Source organism: Akebia trifoliata, chromosome 13, assembly GCF_017979445.1.
Source record: "Akebia trifoliata isolate Shusen 1 chromosome 13, ASM1797944v1, whole genome shotgun sequence".
NCBI lineage: Eukaryota > Viridiplantae > Streptophyta > Magnoliopsida > Ranunculales > Lardizabalaceae > Akebia > Akebia trifoliata.
In genome coordinates this window covers 12079589-12099790 of record NC_141387.1, presented here as the reverse complement: position 1 = coordinate 12099790, position 20202 = coordinate 12079589, and the positions used below count along the sequence as shown (strand labels likewise).

Sequence of the window (20202 nt, the reverse complement as noted above, 5' to 3'; positions counted from 1 at the left end):
GTCAACATTCTAAAGCTTCTACCTTCTTTAACGTTCAAACCTCAAGAACAAGACATGAAGTTTATTGAAGTATGAGGATAGTTTTTTGTATAGAAAAAATTAAAACTTTACAACACATTGAAGATGATGGATTAAAGTAAATATTGGATGAATTAAAAAATAATTTACTCAAGAGATTAGCAACTTGAAGATGAAAGATGTTTAGGTGCATCTTCAACCTCAAACTCTCAAGAAGAAGATAGGAATTTTGCAAAAATAGAATGATGAATTTAGAGTTGAAAAATATAGAATTTTTATAACGCATTAAAGATGATTGATTGAAGAGGTCGAAAAAGTTAAAGGTTGTAGTTTACCCCCTAAGGTTAACAGCTTGAAGACGATAGTTACTCTAAAAGAAAATTCAGATAAATTTTTATTTTTTAGAGATTGAAAAAAAGGGCATTTATATCATTTACGGTAAGTCTCTATTTGAAAACCTAGGTTTAGGGGAGCATGTCACCAGTTTGAAAACACGGGGGATGACTCTAATTTATTGATCAAAATATCTAAGTCACCTTAAAACAAATGATCCACGTGTTGTACTCTTAAACTCCCCTTGATTGGCTCGTTTCAGATTGGCACGCCATTGACACTATAAATATCTTATAACATCAATCGAATCCGACCATCATTGTTAATAGTTTCTTTCTATTCTAGAAAGAAAAATCTCTGCAAAAAAGCTTCTCCCCTTCTGATCTCTTTATCCTCCAAACATGGTGGCCCTTCTCTTCCACCACAAATCATTCTCCAGTGAGGAGAGAACTCATGTTATTAATGGAGGATCGACGAGACTACCTTGTCTCAGTAAAAGACTGTTACGTGCTTTCTTCTTCTTCTTAGCAATTTTGGAGGCACAAACTTTCTTCGACGGTAACCAACCTCCTTTGATAAGCTTGTGAATTATGGAAAAATTGCATGGGTTCTCAAAGAAGAATTTAAGTACACCACAACTCTTCACCATGACCCCATTCAACATTTGTTAATAACCTTGCTAACACTTAATATCAAAATACAACATAGTTCATTGGGTCTAATTTGAATGTGCATGAATTCAGGCAAATATCATAAACAAAGTCATCTTATACAATGTGTATTTGCGGATCAAGTAGCACCACATTCAACCGTTGTTCCTGCTAAATCTCCATCAATAAAAAGAAGTGATTTTCCTGTTGATTTTAAGTTTGGGGCTTCTACTTCTGCTCTTCAGGTTTGTATTTATTACCCCATGATTTGAGAAATATACTGATTTCAAGTTTAGGATGATTTGTTGTTTTTAACATTTGTTAAATAGGTAATTAAATAGTTCTAATAATATGACTTATTAGGTGGCCTACTCAATTGACTCCCTGACGTGGACAAGTTCAGGAATTGTAGATCTGTATGCCTCCAGATAAACAATTCTCTGGGGATACACTTTTTTATGGGGCAGTGCTATCGTGATCCCAAGGCATAAAGATTTACGATTCCGACAAGTCAAGGAGTTGATTGAGTATGTCACCTAGCAAGTCGTATTATCACGACTCAATTAAAAATTAGTATTTTTTATTATTTTTAAATTCAAATTATTGCCTCTATTTTTATTTTTTTAAATAATGACAAATGTTTAAATATAAAAATATTTGAATTCATATTAATGTGGCGCACCCAACATCATGTAATGCTCTTACCTAAACCCATTATAATAGAAAGGGAAACAATAGTCTCAAAAAGTTTTCTTCTTTAATTGATCCCTCGGGAGCATTGCCTCCTCCACTTCGAAAAAAGTCCTTGTTGATATTATTTTGCCTCTTGAAGTGCAAGGCCAGTAAGAAAACGAGAAACCTCACCACATAGGGATTTCTCAATGCATCGCTAAAAAAATTAGCTCTTTTCACACACACAATAAAGTCTTAGGGATTTCCCAAAAGAGGGGGCACTAAAAAAAATTGTGTCACTCAAAGAAAATTGAAAAATTCTACAGGAAAATTCGACAAACCAAGGCCCATGAATTTTATAAACCAAAATTTGACGGCCTACAGCCGTTGTAATTTGAGATGTTCCCCAAATTCAATGGCCTAGAACCGTCAAATTTTTCCTATTCTCCATTAATTTAATGGTTTCAACCTATCATAAGAAAATTTTCAACGATGAAAAATTTGATGTCATGATCTGCCAAATTTACAAAATTTGAAGGCCTTAGACCATCAAATATGAGCTTTTTCTCATGTTGTGTGTTTTCTGAGGTTAGAAGATTTTTGTAAATAGTTAACAACGTCTTTAATTCTAGACTCACTTAATTGAACTATCATTTTTGTTTTTTGAATAATAGCATAAATGTAATGTTAATTTTGTTTTTTTTATTGAAATGGCACTTTTTTTTTTTTTTTGGTACAAAATGATTCTTAGTGATATATTTAGCCATGCAACCATTTACATATGAATTACCTGTTTAATATTTTCCAGTATTTGTATTAGTTTTGTAATTTAGATTGGGTTAGGATGGACTTGGTACTAAATAGATGTTAATTTGATAAGAAATTTATTAGATTCTGACTTGATTGGATATTTCATTTTAAATCTAAGGGATCCAATATAAATTTCTTGATTCCATATTTGATTTGAAAAAGCAATATTTTTGGATTCATTTTATCACTTAAATCCGATTTGACTTGATAAAATGTAACATAGAGAGATATACCTGGACAGACCTATCTGTTGCAATTTTATTACAAAAATTCCCTTCCTTTATAAGGTTTGTTACTCGAACAAACCTTACTTTATGAATCATGCTACCATGACTCACTTAGTAAGATTTCAAATCTTACAAAGGGTTTTTAGGTCCATATGATTAATCAAATTAGAAATCTAACCAACTATATTTCTTGTTTTCATAGAAAAATTCAAATTCAAAAAAAATAATAATAATAATAAATAAATAAAATATTTTTAAACTTGATTCATAAGTATTGAAAATGAATGGCTACCAAATTCTCAAATTTAAAACTAAAATTTAATGGTGAAAATTAACCTTTTTTATAGTTCTTATAATTTTGTCCTTTATAACCCTAAGAAATCATATCATGTTTTTGGAGGAAAAAAAATTATAGGGTTAGAATCCACTCCAAGGTCTGTTAAGTAACAAATTTACCTCATAAATGTGAATATTACGACATGGATCCCCACTCTAGGGTTTGCCCGGTAACAAACTTTATAAAGTGGGGTTTGGTGGGTAACAAATTTCATAAAGTAAGATTCCCTTAGAGTTGTCAAAACTTCAAGGGTGTTTTTATAATAAAAATGCAACAGTTGGGTCTGCGGAGTAAATTTCTCTATAACATATATTATAAATTTTAATAAAATATACATTATTTATATATTTCGGATTCTCAGACGGAAGGACCACCCACTCTTGGAGGGAGAGGACCAAGCACCTGGGATTTTATGATCACACTTGGATCAGGTGGGCCCACAACCACCCACTCAGTTATTAAAAATGTGCAGAAGTACCTAATCAAACTTTTAAATTCTCTCCAGAGTTCAATGGACAACCCAATACCACTGCTGACGTAGCGACTCTTTCCTACCTCAAATATAAAGTAAGTTTATATCATAATTACATATTAATCTTTCATCTCACATTGGCAATTATTTTAAATCAAGACTTTACTGCTAAATATCATTACCAATTTCCTTGGGATTGAATTATTTTTCTAGGGATTTGTTTGATTTAATTGGAATAAATTTGGGAATAAATTGTTTAGGGAGGGTTTTTTTTTTTTTTTTTTTTTTTTTTAAGAATGAAAGAAAGAAAAAGAGTATAAAATAAAAAATTAATACCACGTAAGGCCATATGATTTTAAAACATAAAGAAAAGATGGACAGTAGTCGATACTAACATGTATCATTTAATTACCATTACAGAATGATGTGAAGCTGTTGAAGTACATGGGACTCGATGTCTACAGATTCTCCATCTCCTGGAGCCGGATAATGCCAAGTAAGTTCTTGATGTGAAGCTGTTGAAGTACTACATGAGAGTCGATGTGAAGTTATTGAAATCATCACTAAAACTACAGTCTCTGGTGTTCATGTCTTGATTTCTGTTTGGTCCCACGTATACCTAAAATCAAAATTTAAATATTGGTTTTGATTATGAGTATGAGACCCTTAAGTTAGGGCATAAAATAGGTCTGGATTTTATTTGTAATCTAAGTAATCCGTATCTGAATTGAACGGGTTTGATTCCTTGAAATACATCCGAATAATTAAATAAAAAAAAGAGTTGGATATGAGTTGATGTCCCTTGACCAGAGTCGGATCTATGATTGGGTTAGATACGGCTCCACCCCTATATCCACCTAGATCTAAATGATATATTTCTTTGAAAAATTATAGTTTTAAGTTTTTTAAGATATCTACTACTTTAATATAACATGAATTCTAATAAAATAAAAAGAATTATAATGGTAAAATAGAATATTACACCAATTAAAAATTAAATATAACAAAAAAAATTGTTGAAAGGTCTAAAACAAATCGACCCGAATCAACTCATCAAGTACTTCGGTTGGGTTGGATCCATATTATAAGTTTAGAGAAAGCAAAATGGTTTGGATATGATTTTAACTAATAGGATCCGAGTCAAATTTGGATGCGAACAAAAAAATTCAGATATCGACATACTCATATCCGATCCGAATCCAACCCATTTTAAGCTCTACCTTAAGGACTAGAACCGACTCTACAATTATCTACAATACCCATCGATTACCCAAGATGGATAATTAGTTTTGAACCAAAAAATAAATTTATATGTTCTCATCCAATAATAATAGATACCAATATTGGTGGATCATTCTTCAAATAAAAAACCTTAAAAAATCAAAATAAGAAATATTTGTTTGTAATTGGAATTGAGGAGGAGTAGGGAATAAGTATAGACATTTATTAAAGATAGAAGTGAAAAATAGAGACTCCATAATGTTCTTCTTATTTTTTAATGACTAAGCTGGAAAAAAAAAAAAAAAAAAACATTATAGTTAGTTAAATATTAACTAAAAATGTTCTTATAAATAAGTTGTAAATAAAAAAAGTCACTAGTTATACCTAATCCGTCAAGTACCAATCAGCTAAGAGTCTTCTAATCTACCTCATTTGTATATTAAAAAAATTAAAAACAAATATGATGTTTTTTACTTTATTTTATAAAAAGAATCCATAATTATTTTTATATGAATGTATGTATATATAAAATCCAACTGTTAAGATTTTATATATATCTCAATAATACATATCCCAATGATACTTATCTTGAGGATAATTTTCAATCATTTGATTTTGTGTTTACATAGTCAAGATCTTATGTCATATCTTGATTCATATTTCTTGAGGTAACGTTCGACAACTCACATTAGGGATTTTTGAGTTAATAGAACTCAAAATCTTGAATCATGCATATACACAGGGTCACATTTGACAACCAATGGTAGGGAGCCAAAAAACTTCCCATATAGGTTTAAAGTTTCAGATTGAGCATATATTTTTGTGAGGTTGAATTCTATGGTGAGGGGATCACCCTCACAAACAAAAAGAATTCAGCTCAATCCAAATTTTTTAATCCCAGACAAATTTTGACTCTCAACATTGGTTGTCAAACCTGACCCATGTATATACTGGAAGTAGGGGTGTCAATGGGTACCCATTTACCCAGAACCGATCCGAAATCGAAACCGAAAACCCCGGTTCCGGTTCCCTTTTTATTGGAATCGATTAGAATCGGGTCTAATATGGAACCGAACCGATAGAAACCGGAACCATTAGGTTCTATCCAATGGGTACCCACAGGTACCCGGAACCGATTTATTTCGTCATTTATTTTTACATTATACATGATTCAAGGTAATCCTATATTTTAAAATTAACATATATGATATAAAATTCTTCAAATTTCATATAAACTAAATATTTGAATTTAAGAAAAGTCATTTCTTTTTAAATTTATTACTCGTAAAGGAAATACATTTTAATGTTTGAAAATAAAAGTCATTACATCATCATTTTAGTGGAACAAATTATTATTTAGTTGATACTTTAAAAATAATATGTTATTTTTTAGAAGAAATTTTTTACTATAATGATTTTGAAATAATTTTTTTCATTTGATTATTGAGAACCAGAACCGATGGGTACCCATGATTTTTTATGGTTCCGGTTCCAGTTTCGGTTCCACTTATTTTAAAATCGGAACCGGAACTGATAAGAACCGGAACCGATAAAATATAAAGGTTATGATTCCAAATATCATAGAAACCGACTCATTGACACCCCTAACTGGAAGGCCCATCGTTGCTACAGTTATGAGAATAAATGTCCCATGCATCCATCCCTTTGAGTGGGTCCTATTGTATTGTCTTATTTATTTTCCCTTTCAACTTTATTTTATTTTCTCTCATTGTCTCTCCTTTTTTCAATAATACCCATCTAACTATTATTTTTTCTTTTTTTACAACCCTTTCCGATGTCTTATCCACTCGGTCCCACTTTATTGCCTTATCATTTTACCCTTTCAACTTTATTATTCCCCCCTCCCCCCCTTCAATAATATTTCTCTGATTTTATTATCTTTCCTCTTTTACACCATTTTTCAACTATATCCTTTTGACTTTATTATCTTTCCTTTTTTAAAACTTTAACCTCAATTTTTTTTTAATAACACCTCTTCAACATTATTATCTTTTCACTTTTACCTCCTTAATTCGGCACGGGCAAACTTTAGTATATATATTATAAAAGAAATAAATTTATTGAAAATTCTTGGATGATCATTACATGAACCTTAATAGGATATTTTTAGAGATTACTACATCAACTTAGATATAAAAGTTAAGCCTAATCTAAATATCCTAATTAACATAAATTCATTCTGTCATTTAAATTTAAGTATCTTACTTACCCTAATAGGCTATATTTAGAGATTATTATATCAACCAAAATATGAAAGGTAAGCCTAATCTAAATATCATAAGTATCATAAATCAATCCTATCATTTAAATATAAATTACTTACTTACTAATCATTCCTATTAGAGAATATACTAATTAATATATTCCAAATATATCAATCCGCATCACAGCCTTCTATTTGTGCTGAGATACACTGGCAATGATACAGTGTATCTTATACATCTTAATACAATGTATTTCATTCTCTAACACCTTCTTGCAATCGCATAATCTTTTGAAAAAAGAAATATGCAATTGATTTCTTTGAATAATTTCTCTTGATCTCATTAAGTGATATGCTATTAGATCGTCCAAATCCCAATTGTGCTTCGTGGTAATCTTCATGTCTTTGAATTCCATCACTGTTGCATCATACTCTTTATTTCAATTTTTTTTTTTTAGTTTATTGGAGTCATGATTTATGAGACCAAGTCTGTAATGATATCTCCTAAGAGCATACATAGTAGAATTGTGAGATTTAAATGAAAGAACTCTCATTGGAAAGATTTTAGATTAAGGGGAAAAAAAAATTGTAGGAGATGAATATGTAAATGTGTGAACTTTGTAAAAGTATAGAAAGAGGTGTGGTTTTATTGAAGAAAACTAGAGTAATAATAAAGTGAAAAAACAAACAAACAAACAAACAAGAGATTTAGGTCTGACAATGGCGATGGTTGCACCATTATCGAAGAATGATACATCAAGATTGTGCTATCAGTAGAGCTTGGACTCTAATACCATGTAGAAGAAATAAATTTATTGAAAATTCTTGGATGATCATTACATGGACCCTAATAGGATATATATAAAGATTACTAAATCAACCAAGATAATAGAAGGTATGCTTAATCTAAATATTTCAATTAACATAAATCACTCATATCATTTATGTTAAATTATCTTTCTAACTAATCATTCTTAATAGAGAATACTAATTGATATATTTCAAATATATATGTCAATTCCCATCACAAACTTCTAGTTGTGACAAGATACATTGACAATGATACAATGCATCTCATGTATCTTGATACAATACATCTTATTCTCTAACATATATATATTTCATGCTTGTTTGAGTAATGGGATTAGATGGAAATGAATGAAGAAATATAAAACCATCCCATGTCGAATATGAAACTTTGGTTTTTCACAGAATTTGTGTTACTTTATGATGCATGTAAAGATTCAATCATGGATCATACTAATCAGGATAAATATAAAAATAAAATTATACAAAAGTCATTTTCAGAGAGCAGGAAAAGGAAGTTCATCTTCCATTCCAAGAATGGTAAAAAAACAAAAAATAAATAAATAATTCCTTACTTTTCATTGGACTTCTTTGATGCACAGGATAACACCAGTGGGGGAAAATCAGTTAAAAGGGATTTATACCTTTTCAGTTAAGTGGGTATGATTTTTGGGCAAAAAATCAGTTCACTTATATGACTTTTTTTTATTATAAAAAAAAAGGTTTAAATGTAAATTCAATTTAATATCCACACAGAAAAAACCAATTTTGAAAAAAGTAAATGCTAAATTGAGCAACTCGGCCATTTTGGTAAAACACCATTAAAAGAATATTGTGTATCTTAATAAAACTAGAACTTAGCTACCAATTACCATGTAATAGCAAATTTCCTCCCTATTATTATTTAGAATATTTGACATTGTGAACTTGCAGATGGTAAAGGGGAAGTAAATAAAGAGGGTATCAAATTTTACAACAAACTCATAAATGAATTAGTCAAAAATGGTAAGAAGTATGCTCAATTTATTTATTTATTTAATTATCATAGGCTATGTTTCCATGCTTTTTACTCCAATAGAGAGGATTTAAATTTTTAAACCTGCTTTTCAGATATTGAGCCTTTTGTAACATTATTTCATTTTGACCTACCAACGGCTCTACAAACAGAATATAATGGCTTTTTGGATAGTCGAATCGTGTAAGTATCTCATTTTTTTGTATTATTTATTTCTTTTTGACATGTTTATCACTGATTTGCAATTCAAATTGCGTTTATGTATAATTTTTTATTTTTTTTGGGGTTTTAGGGAAGATTTCAAAAACTATTGTGATATATGCTTCAAAAATTTTGGAGATAGAGTCAAGTATTGGTCGACAGTGAATGAGCCAGCAGTTTTCGCTCAATTTGTGTATACACGAGGACTTAAGATACCAGATGATCCTGCGACATATCCTTACATTGTTGCCAATAACCTCATATTAGCCCATGCTGCTGCTACTAGGCACTATAAAGAAAAATATCAGGTGATTTGTGTGAATTGCATCATCTGCTACTTTTCAACTTCTCCCATTGTCTCTCAAGTAAGATCTTTTCTTCTAATATGGTACTAAACAATTCTGACCTTGTTAATGTCAAAGACAACATGGAGACATTAGCATCCTCAACAATTTTTGTTTTTCGAAAATGACCTAAGAATATTATTATTCTTATTATTATTATTTTAATATTTTTTTAATAACCGGGTATCCCTGTAGGCAGACAAGACCTGTATCTGAGCTTTACCCAGTCAATAGACCATGGTCTTGTCTAAGGACTAGTCCTAGAGCACGTGCAACACCCGCACATCACAAGCACCAGGCAAGTGAGGGTGCACCCTCGTGGGTGGCCCTTAAGGAATTAATGTTCATATTGGGTATTGAACTCACGACTTATGGACTTTCACTGCTTATTGATTCGAAATTGCGAGTGAGCCAACCCCTCAGGGTTTTTATTATTATTATTATAGGGAAAGGTTGCTAGGGGGCAGCTCCATATGGAGCCTGTACCGAATTCCTTATTTGGGCCAAGTGGACTACCATGTCATATGATATAAACAATACCCAGAGTAGTGATTCATTGAGCCTATTTGGACCTAATTTTCTTGGGTGTAGGTCTATTACATTTTTATAACACCACATTGGCCCAATTGATACCTCAACCACTAGGGTTCGACAGAGTTTTGTGGCGATCAAAGGCTTCGAAAATGGCTCGACAACCACTGAACTCCCAATTTTAGAATGGGTGATCAACAGTGAAAAATGGGTATGTAATTATTTTGAATGAATTTATTTATTTAAATTTTTTTTTTTAATTTTGCAGGCCACTCAAGGTGGAAAAATGGGTATGTCGCTGAGCGTTGAGTGGTTCAAGGCGTACTCAAACACTAAAAATGATAAAGATGCAGCAAATAGAGCCTTCACATTCCTAGTTGGATGGTTAGTGTAATTACAATAGACTGGAGACTCCTTGACTATTTTTAATCCCCCTAACAATTTAAGGGTCATACCCATACTCTATTTAAACAAGAAAAAGATAAAAAACTCGTGAAGAATTCCAATCATCTAAATGCGAAATCCAACTATTGAGATGATACACGCGACCAACTTTTGATGTAATTACTATTCAGGCTCACTGTCGAAGGTTTTAAAGTGACAATTTCACAGGTTTACAATGACAATCTCGCAGGTATCAACTGACTATCTCAAAGGGTTCGTTACTTTTATTGAGATCGTCACTATACAAACTAGCAACTTTGTCACTTTAAATCTGTAATCTCGTCACTTGAAAAACCTGCGATTTCTCAGGTTCACGTTTTTGTAATTAAAATGAACAATTAGTAAGAATCGTAATTTCATCAAATTTGGCTCACGAAATGGTAATTTACCTGAATACTAATGTCCAGTGCTTTACATATGATATCGTGTCTTTCAGTGCAAAATAGAAATGGTTTTGATGTTTTGAAAATTAAAATTTCATTTTACAAGTACCAAAATAGTCTTACTATTATACTAACTGCAAATATAATATTAAATGCAATTTGATGATATTTTTTTAAAAGAGTACCGATTTTCTAACTCAATTTGACAAAATAACTCAAAAAACTCACCGATGTGGCATGTGCAAGAACTGTAAATTTTTCACTTGGCACATGTTTATGGCGATGTGCCGCTGTGTATTCCGAGAGAAAATATCTACGGCTCTTGCATATGCCTCATCAGTGAGTTAGAAAATCATTGCACTTTTTAAAAAACAAAAGTTTCACTTTACTATCTCCAACTTCATGTGTTTTAGCCATAGATCATTTTCCCTAATATTTATAAGAATGTTTTTATTGAATATTTAATGCAAACCATCTATCGTATATATCACCACATGAAAAAAAAACCTGTATTTGACGACCCAAGACCGTCGAATTTCATAAATTTTGACGGATCAAGGCATCAAAATTTTCATTGTCAAAATTTTTTTTTGATGTAACCGAAACCGTTAAATTAATGGAGGATGGGAGAAATTTGATGACTTTAAGCCATCGAATTGAGAATCATAAAAAATTTCAACGGCCATAGGCTGTCAAAATTTGCTTTCTAAAATTTGTGGACTTTGGCCTATCAAATTTTTTTGTCAAAATTTTCAATTTTCGCATTGTGTAACAAAAAAGTCTAACGAGTTTTTGTTGATTGTAGGTTTGTGGAGCCATTAGTGTTTGGGATTTACCCATCTATTATGAGAACTTTGGCAGGGAACAGACTTCCAACTTTCACGGCTGAGGAGAAAGAAATGATTAAAGGAGCTTATGATTATTTGGGAGTCAATTACTACACTTCAAGATATGTCAAAGCCCTACCAATAAATACAAATGCTGGAACTGGTGACTATGTTAAGGACCAATTTTTGGTAACAGAAGGTGATGCTCGATCTATACCACACCAGTAGGCCCCAATTATCTCCCTCACATTAACTTATCTAATCTTTTATTCTATCTTGTGTTTCTCACAGTGGAAAGAGATGGAATACCGATAGGCAATACGGTAATTTACACTGATCGATCATAATTATTTTGTACAAAACTTACAACTGAAAATATATTCTTGTTGAATTACCATTTAATTTCGTGAGCTGATCAAATTTGACGAATTTACAATTCCTACTCACTATTCATTTTAATTACCAAAATGTGAACAGTAACAAATTCGAAGGTTTTCAAGTGATTATATTTCACAGGTTTAAAGTGACTATCTCACTAAAAATTACAAAACCTATGAAATTATCACTTTAAATCTGTAAAAAATTCAATTTAAAACCTCCAAATTTGTTAGTGTTCACGTTTTGGTAATTAAAATGAACAGTAAGCCAGAATCATAAATTTGTCAAAAGTTGATCATGTTTTCATAAATATTTCTATATTCTTTTATAAATCCAAATCTCAGTACTAATATGTTATTTTAACTATTTTTGTAATTTTTTTTTATTTCATCATTTTTTGTTAGGTTCAAGGCAATACTGTCCTTTATATTGTGCCTGATGGACTAAGAGATGCAATGATATATATGAAGAAAAACTACAAAGACCCTATAATCTACATCACTGAGAATGGTATGGTTAATTTTGTTAGTCTTGTGTCTTTCACACAACCCAAACCATCGTTTGTTTTGATAATATTGTGTTTTGATCTTCAAATCGACATCTTGGATTGCAACTCCTTTTGTGTTTCTTACTAGGGAAATTTCAATGGTAAATGCAGGAGTCAGCGAGCCACGAAATGATACCCTCCCATTGAAGAAAGCACTTAAGGATGATAATCGAATTCTATTCATTCGTCGCCATCTGAATGCAGTTGAAGAAGCTATAAGGTAGGAATGTACATTTTACTAGAAACCCATTACCTGGACCGAAAAAGTTGACCGAACCTGATTAGATTTAGATCGAAATAGAAAAAATTCGGTTTGAGTTTCGGTTTACCCCTCCGAAACCAGTCCAAACCTGGACCAGACCGAAATTAAACCTGAAAACCGAACCCAAAACCAAGCAGCCAAAAACCCAAAAAATTTAAAAAATAAATAAATCAAATATTCCCCCACCCCACTTTCTATCACTATGGTATATACTGTTGACAACGAAGTATCTATTTTCTAGTAGTAAATAATTACCAATCAAACAAAAGGTTTTTTACATGGATATATAGATGATTTGTTCATTTCACAACAAAGTAACTATTTTATTGTAATAAATAGTTACCAAATAGAAAGAAAAAAAAAATTCTATCTTGACATTTGATACTTTATACAATAGGTAACACAAAAAAAAACTTATTTTATAGTAATAAATAATTACCAATAAAAATAATGTTTCTATTTTTATATTTTGTACTTTATACAATAGACAAAAATAGAATAGCCATTTCTTTCTATGTATATGGTTGTACAGTTGAAAATAAAGTACCCATTTTATTGTAATAAATAGTTATCAAATAGAAAAAAAGTTTTATCATTACATTTTTTATTTTATACAATAGGAAACAAAATAATTATTTTATAGTAATAAATAAGGGTAGATTTTGGAGGCTTTAAAGAGAGTTAAACATTGTGCCAAACATTTTTTAAAATAGGGTTAGAAGTTTTGAAATGAGCTGATTTTTTTTTTTTTTTTTTTTTGTAGAGACTAAGAAAAAATCATCCTCACCAAAAACCAATTAATTCTAAAATTTCTAAGTCTATTTACAAGTTGAAGACTCGTGGACTGTCCAATTTTTGTAAACCAATTTTGATAGGGTTAGAAGTTTCGGAATAGGCTGATTTTTAGTGACCATGGAGATCATCCTCACAAAAATCAGTCCATTCTGAAATTTTTAACCCATTAAAAAGAAATGTTTGGCACAATGTTTAGTTCTCTTTAAGACCCACCAAATACCACCCAATGAACAATTACCAATAAAACAATTTTGTTTTTATCTTAATATTTTATACTTTTTAGAATTGACATCAACAAAATAACTATTTTATGGTAATAAATTGTTATCAAACAAGAAATAATAATAAGTATCTAAATAATAGCAAAAGATTATTTTTAGAGCTTTTTTTTATATAAATAATGGAACCAAACCTGAACCCAAATTCGTAGAAAACCTGAAACTTCTGGCTTAGGTTCGGTTCTAGTTTGATATTATGTATAAAAAACTGGACTGAATCTAAAAGTTTACGATTGGTCCCGATTTAAGCTAAACCCAGACCGAACCCAAAATTTCAGTTCGGGTTTGCCCCAAATGTACATCCCTATTATAAGGTAAAGCGCATATACTCATCATGAAGCAATAGATCACAATCGTTAAATATGAATAGTATAGGATCTGTGTCATTCAATCAGCTGAAGCGCATGCCATTATTCCATATGGTGGGCCCACTGATTGAATCTTTCAGATATATATGTATATGCATCAAAGCAAAATAAAACAAAAAAAAGGAAGGAAAAAAAAAAACTGCTATTTACACCCCAACTTTTACTTGTTACACTCCAATTTCTTAAATAATTCCCCCTCCCCCTCCCCCCCTCAACAAAGGTTTGGCTCAACTCAACATTAGAGAACAATGTAACACTCATGCAGACAATTATTTCAGTAGTTTTTTTTTTTTTTTCTTTTGCCCTTTACAATTAGGATTAGGCCCATATACTCAGAAAAAACAAAAGGATTAGGCCCATACAAAATCCAAAACCTTAAAAACAGAAATCTAAACCAAAAATAAGAGAGCTTCTAATGGCACCCCAACTTTTACTTATTCTCAATCATTCACTAATTTTTATATTTTTAATTGGAGTGTAATAAGTAGATGTTGGGGTGCCAATAGTAGCTCTCAAAAAGAAAGAAAGAGAGTTACATGTTATTCAGTTATTCTATCTACTAATGTTACTTAATATTTTGGTGTAATAGGAAGGGCGTGAAAGTGAAAGGGTACTTTGTATGGTCTCTATTAGACTGTATGGAAGTAGGAGCAGGTTATACTATGCGATTTGGGCTGGGTTTCACTGATTTCAACAACAATCTCAAAAGATACCACAAAAAATCTGCACACTGGTTCAAGGACTTTCTCAAGAAGGATTAATTTGATTTTTGTGACAGTTATTTTCTATATTTTAATAGATTTTTAATAAAATAATGCTCATTTAAACTATTATTAGATGTTGTACCATGTCATTTATGTTTGTTTCACGATCAAATGAAATAAAAATGTGATGTTTATTATTATTATCATCATCATTATTATTAATATTGTAGATTATGTAAGGTTTATTGTGTAAACCTCACTATTACGTGGGTTTGAGAAACGCCACCATTCAAAGAGTTTAATATGCAAATGGATACCATAAAAACAGTTTTGAACATCAATTTTTCAATATGTTAGTGACTCAAATCTGATCTTAACCTAGAAGCTCGAGTAAGGAGGTTCGATTGCAAGACAGGGAAGGTGTTAGGCAGTACCCCTTCTTACTCACCAAGTTGGTGGTTACCATGGTATTGACCAAAAGAGAGAACTAAGACCTTTTTAAAGATTTTTTGAATTACGATGATGAGAATGAATGCATGGGGTTATATGAATGGTATCTTAATGTATATGTGTTTGTATAGTGTAATGTAAATGCATCCACTTGCTGGAATTTTTTGTTTGCTTAGAGTTGGAGCATAAATTTAACAAGATTTCATTCTTAGTGACTATCAATTTTAGACTATATGAATGCATGGGTGGGTGTGTAAAAATGTGAATGCATATAAATATTCCATAAGAAACTAATTATGTACTTTAAAATGAGAGATTACCTCAAATGGAGAAATTACTCTCTAACCACCCTTGCCATTCAAGAATGCTTACGCTACATGATGCTTGCAAAGCTTGAAAGAAACTTAAAATCAAAATGGACTTAAAGATGGTTAGGATCCTCCCTTAATGGGATTAACTCTCAACTCATACTTGCCAATGATATGTATTAGATGATGGGTATGCAAATGCTTTCAAGAAACTTATATGGACTTATAAATGATAAAGATCATCCCACAAAGGGAATTAACTCTCAACACATACTTGTTGATGAAAGATATACGTGGTAAGAGATGGTGAATATGCAAAATATTACAAGAAACTAACTATGAACTTATAGATGGTAAGGATCCTCCCCTAAGGGATTAACTCTCAACTCATATTTGCCAATGGAAATTAAAGATTACACTATATGCTTGCAATGAAATAAAGATTAAAGATGTGTAAAGAAATTAGAGTGAAGGGGATAGAAGAGGATTGGGGGTACGCAAGTAAAAATAAAATAAATGTGATCCCACTTTGTTGTTGTTGTTGTTCTTGTTCTTCTTTTTCTAAGGCTTCAAAGCACTTGAGGGGGTACCTTGAATCAAAGACCCTTTGATGGTTATCTTCACATTTTGAGTCTTACTAATCTTGATGATCAAATGATAGTCATGTAAATGCTCACAAGGTTTTATAGAATTCATTTGGAGGGGCCGTTATGTAAAAAATTGGAAAATTCGACAAGTCAAGGCCCATGAGTTTTAGAAACCAAAATTCGACGGATTAGGGTCGTTGTAATTTGTGATGTTCCCTACATTCGACGACCTAGAGCCATCGAAAGAAAAAAATTCAACAATGAAAATTTTGACTCAATGATCCGTCTAATTTTACGAAATTTGATGACCTTGGGCCATTGAATATGAGTTTTTTTCACATTGTGGGCAATGGTGCCAATACGCTTTAAAAATGATTTTAATTGAATGAAAACAAAAGCAATGTCATGCAATTATCTAGTGGATGGAAGGTCTTAAGAATCAATTACTTTGGATAAAGTCTCAATAAACTTCAAGGTAGGAGGATAATTGTTCAAAAATGGTTTTAAAGAGTTCTTTTTTAGGGGTAAAATGGTCTTGATCCCTTCAATTTTGTCAATTTGCAAAGAATCCTTGAAAGACGGCCTTGAATTATGCATGAGAGGGTGATCTTAATGATCAATTACCTTAAATTGAATCTCAACAAATTAGGGATAAGAAGATAATTATCATTTTTCCCTTGGATGGTGGGTGGGTGTGGGGGGGGGGGGGGCAACAATTAAAACTTGAGGATTTGCACATTTACATGAAAATCAAGTATGAGAAATTAATACATGCTTAAGGCAAGGTTAGATAAGAAACAATGCATTGTCTCTCTTGGAAAATGAAGGATTAGAAGGGGTCTAACTGTAAAATCCCCTTAAGAAAATCTAGAGCACTCAAGTGCACAAATTTCAATCATAACAACCTAACTATTTGTTCCTTACCTGAGGCAAGTGCCAAGTAAAAAATATAAAGAAACTTGGGTAACCAAAGGTCCGAGCTAAAAATGGCTTAAGCCATGGGTGATTCACGACCTAAAGAAAAAAAAATTCTAGGTCGTGGACAACCCACAACCTTGGTTGGTTTTGTTCTTGTAAAAAAAATGTGTTTGAAGAAATGGGCCCTTTGAGGTGGGCTTCACTTGATTGAATTCAAGGTCTATAAGTTAAGACTCTATCCTGTTAGATTTTAAAGAGCACCTGAGCTCAGTCCGGGAAAATTGGGGCGTTTACAATTATCCCTCCTTGTAAGAGCTGCTTACAATAAATTACAAAGACGTAGACTTGATACTTCGATTTGTCTGAATGAGTTCAAGCTTCTATGATGTTCTAGTAGAATTAGGAACATAGATTCGAAGGCATAGCTTATAAATAAGATCAAGATCGAAGGAGATCTCCATTCCATTCTGTTTCGAGCCACGTATTGTATTTTCACCAAAAACTAAAATAGGAAAAAAAAAAAAAAAAAACTTTTAAACTTAAAATCGAATTTCAAGTCAAATGAAGAAAAAGTGAGTTGAAGGACTAATAGAGTTGAAGTCGCAGGAGAGAGGATTAGAAAATAGCTCGAATAAGAGTAAAGATTAGGGAAAGGTAGTATGAAATAACTTGAGAATAAGATGATGAGCTAAATAGGGGGTTTTTGTTCTCCTAAAATGACCTCCCTAGCCTTGCCTTCATTGTCTCCATCATCATTGCCATCTGAGATGGGAGAAGACAAAGGGAGATGGAGAGGGTTAGAGTTTGGTTAAAGAAGAGACTAGAAGAAAAGAGGAGATCATATTTCTGATTTTCTTTATTTTGGTTTGGGTTATAAGAGATTGAGGGGTTGTGTTTTCAATTTCTAAGTTTCAAGTGGAACTTTTCGCATGTAATTTATTATTTTTGGATGCGATCTGCACCGCCAATTTGTTCAAAATTGGCTGTGGCAATTTGTTCAAAATTTTGTCACACGAACCTAACCCCTTATTTAATAGTTCTACCACTAAATTTGGTAATATTTACTTTTTTAAAGGGTTAATGGTCAATGTTATACCTGCAAAAAAATAAAAGATAACATCAGTACAAACATGGTGATGCCAAGGTTTTTCGAAAAAAAAATATGAGTCGTGCTGGGGTGACACAGTATTTATTGCGATTCTCACAATTCTGACATGGACATGCATATATAATCGTAGATGATTTTTACTCGTATCACAAGAAAACACATCTATGATTATGATTATGTGCACATCCCACGTCAGATTTGTGAGAATCGCAGTAAATATTTTTTGTAATTTCAGCATTTTCCCATAATATTGAAGTTTGAAAAGCAAGCTTTCCTTGTGAACTCTTGAGCCCTTATGTTGACTCAGCCACTAAATTCTATGGAACAAACATGACTACAGATCCGAAATCGGAAGTTAGGGCAAATGACTCTTTAGATTATCTATTATGTATCTGTGGAAGGATTCCAAAACTTTTGCTTTTGTCCTTTCAACTTTCAAGTCTTGAAGAAGAATATATTATATTTTTCTAAAAAAAAATTCATAAGTGGACTTGAACCCTCGACCTCTGTGTTTTGTTAATGTGTCAAAACAGCTGAGCTGTGTGTCTTATCCATCAAGTTTTTGATGCACCACTAATTTAAGTTTATGTTAGCAAAATTTATTTCTATAAATGGTTCTGACATGCATCAAAGTTGATGCACCGCCTTTAAACATTTGATTATTATTATGAAGCTTATAATGTTGTGCGGTCCATCATTTTTTTATACACCATATGTTAAAGTTTTATTATTTTACTAAGCCCTTGGAAATGCAATACTCAATTTTATTTTTATTATAAAGCATTGCATCAGACTTGATGTTTAAGAAAAAGAGAAGGAAAAAAAAACTCAATTTAGTGTTGAGCAGTGTATTAGTTATTCAAATCAACTAAGTTAATGTTAATAGGAAATCAGATTGGGGGAATTTTATCATAATTAGTAATTGTTTAAAATATAGGAGGCCTAAGGTTTTGGGAAGAGTCATGATCAATGCATGTGATTTTGATACGTGGCTGACATGACAAGGGCACAAAATCATTAATCTTTTTCTTTAGGATACAAAGGGAAAATATGTCCAATGCCACATCAACCACATATCAAAATCATTTGCATTTATCATTATGTTTTCGGGAAAGCTATATGGCCAAAAGATAGAAGGGGTTTAGTAGGAAAGATCCCGATGTTGTTCATAGTCTATATAGATAAAATCATGTCATCTACGCTGTCATAAACACGATAATATGCTTTGAATACATCACAATGATTAATTTTTCAACACGATGTGCCGTGTGCACGAGCATCCACTAATATATAATAACCCAACCCATATTTAATAGGTTGAAATTTTTGGTGTGGTGATCTTTTTGTGTGCTCAAGACAAAATGCCTTAATCCTTATTTATTTGGCTGGGTTGGGTTGAGTTATTGGCTCAACAAGTTCAGCTTAAAAAAAAAAAAAAAAAAACTGCACGATTCATGGGATATAAGTAAAAACATATGTAAAAATAATGATTTTCCAAAATATAGATTAGAAATTTCAGATTAAATTGACTTTTTGTGAGGATGATCTCTATGATGAGAAGATCATCCTCATAAAAAATCAATCCAACCTGAACTTTTTACCCCATCAAAAGTGATTTAAAATGTGAACGATCAATTTTTTATCAAAAATTAATAATCATCTTAGATGTATTTTAAAATTTTAAATTATGATAATTTTTTGTGAGGATGATATTCTTGTTATAAATATAATCCTTAATAATAATAATAATAATAATAAAATTCAATTTAATAAACAGACACATCGACACTAACAGGAGGTGGTGGACGGTGGACTGGTGGTGTCATTGAGTCAGTTTAGAAAAATGGCTCCAGTGAGTTGAACTGACAAAAGCAATAACGCAAAACCCAACAAAAATCTTACAAATTTGTCAGTAAAACTCAGAAAAAAATTGGGTTCAAGAAGCAGAGGAAGAACAATCTTTCAAAACTCTCAAACAAATAA

General features: G+C 31.6%; 1 protein-coding gene across 1 annotated transcript; it reads left to right on the top strand.

The window, feature by feature from the left end:
- Positions 1 to 685: 685 nt before the first annotated feature.
- Positions 686 to 14993, top strand: LOC147387874 (beta-glucosidase 12-like). Its single transcript, XM_086421103.1, has 14 exons — positions 686 to 909; positions 1095 to 1246; positions 3409 to 3478; positions 3553 to 3614; positions 3940 to 4015; positions 8705 to 8776; positions 8882 to 8969; positions 9079 to 9295; positions 10131 to 10246; positions 11495 to 11715; positions 11808 to 11839; positions 12299 to 12404; positions 12553 to 12661; positions 14734 to 14993. Exons 1-14 carry the CDS (start codon positions 753 to 755, stop codon positions 14903 to 14905), a joined length of 1650 nt encoding a protein of 549 aa, XP_086277229.1. The 5' UTR covers positions 686 to 752; the 3' UTR covers positions 14906 to 14993.
- Positions 14994 to 20202: the final 5209 nt, after the last annotated feature.

What these genes read in the sequence shown, in the direction of transcription:
- LOC147387874 (XM_086421103.1), top strand. Translation starts at nt 753, where the DNA reads ATGGTGGCCCTTCTCTTCCACCACAAATCATTCTCCAGTGAGGAGAGA. An exon ending in TTTCCTACCTCAAATATAAA is followed by an intron (nt 3,615 to 3,939) that starts GTAAGTTTATAT and finishes TTACCATTACAG; the next exon opens with AATGATGTGAAGCTGTTGAA. An exon ending in TTCACATTCCTAGTTGGATG is followed by an intron (nt 10,247 to 11,494) that starts GTTAGTGTAATT and finishes TGTTGATTGTAG; the next exon opens with GTTTGTGGAGCCATTAGTGT.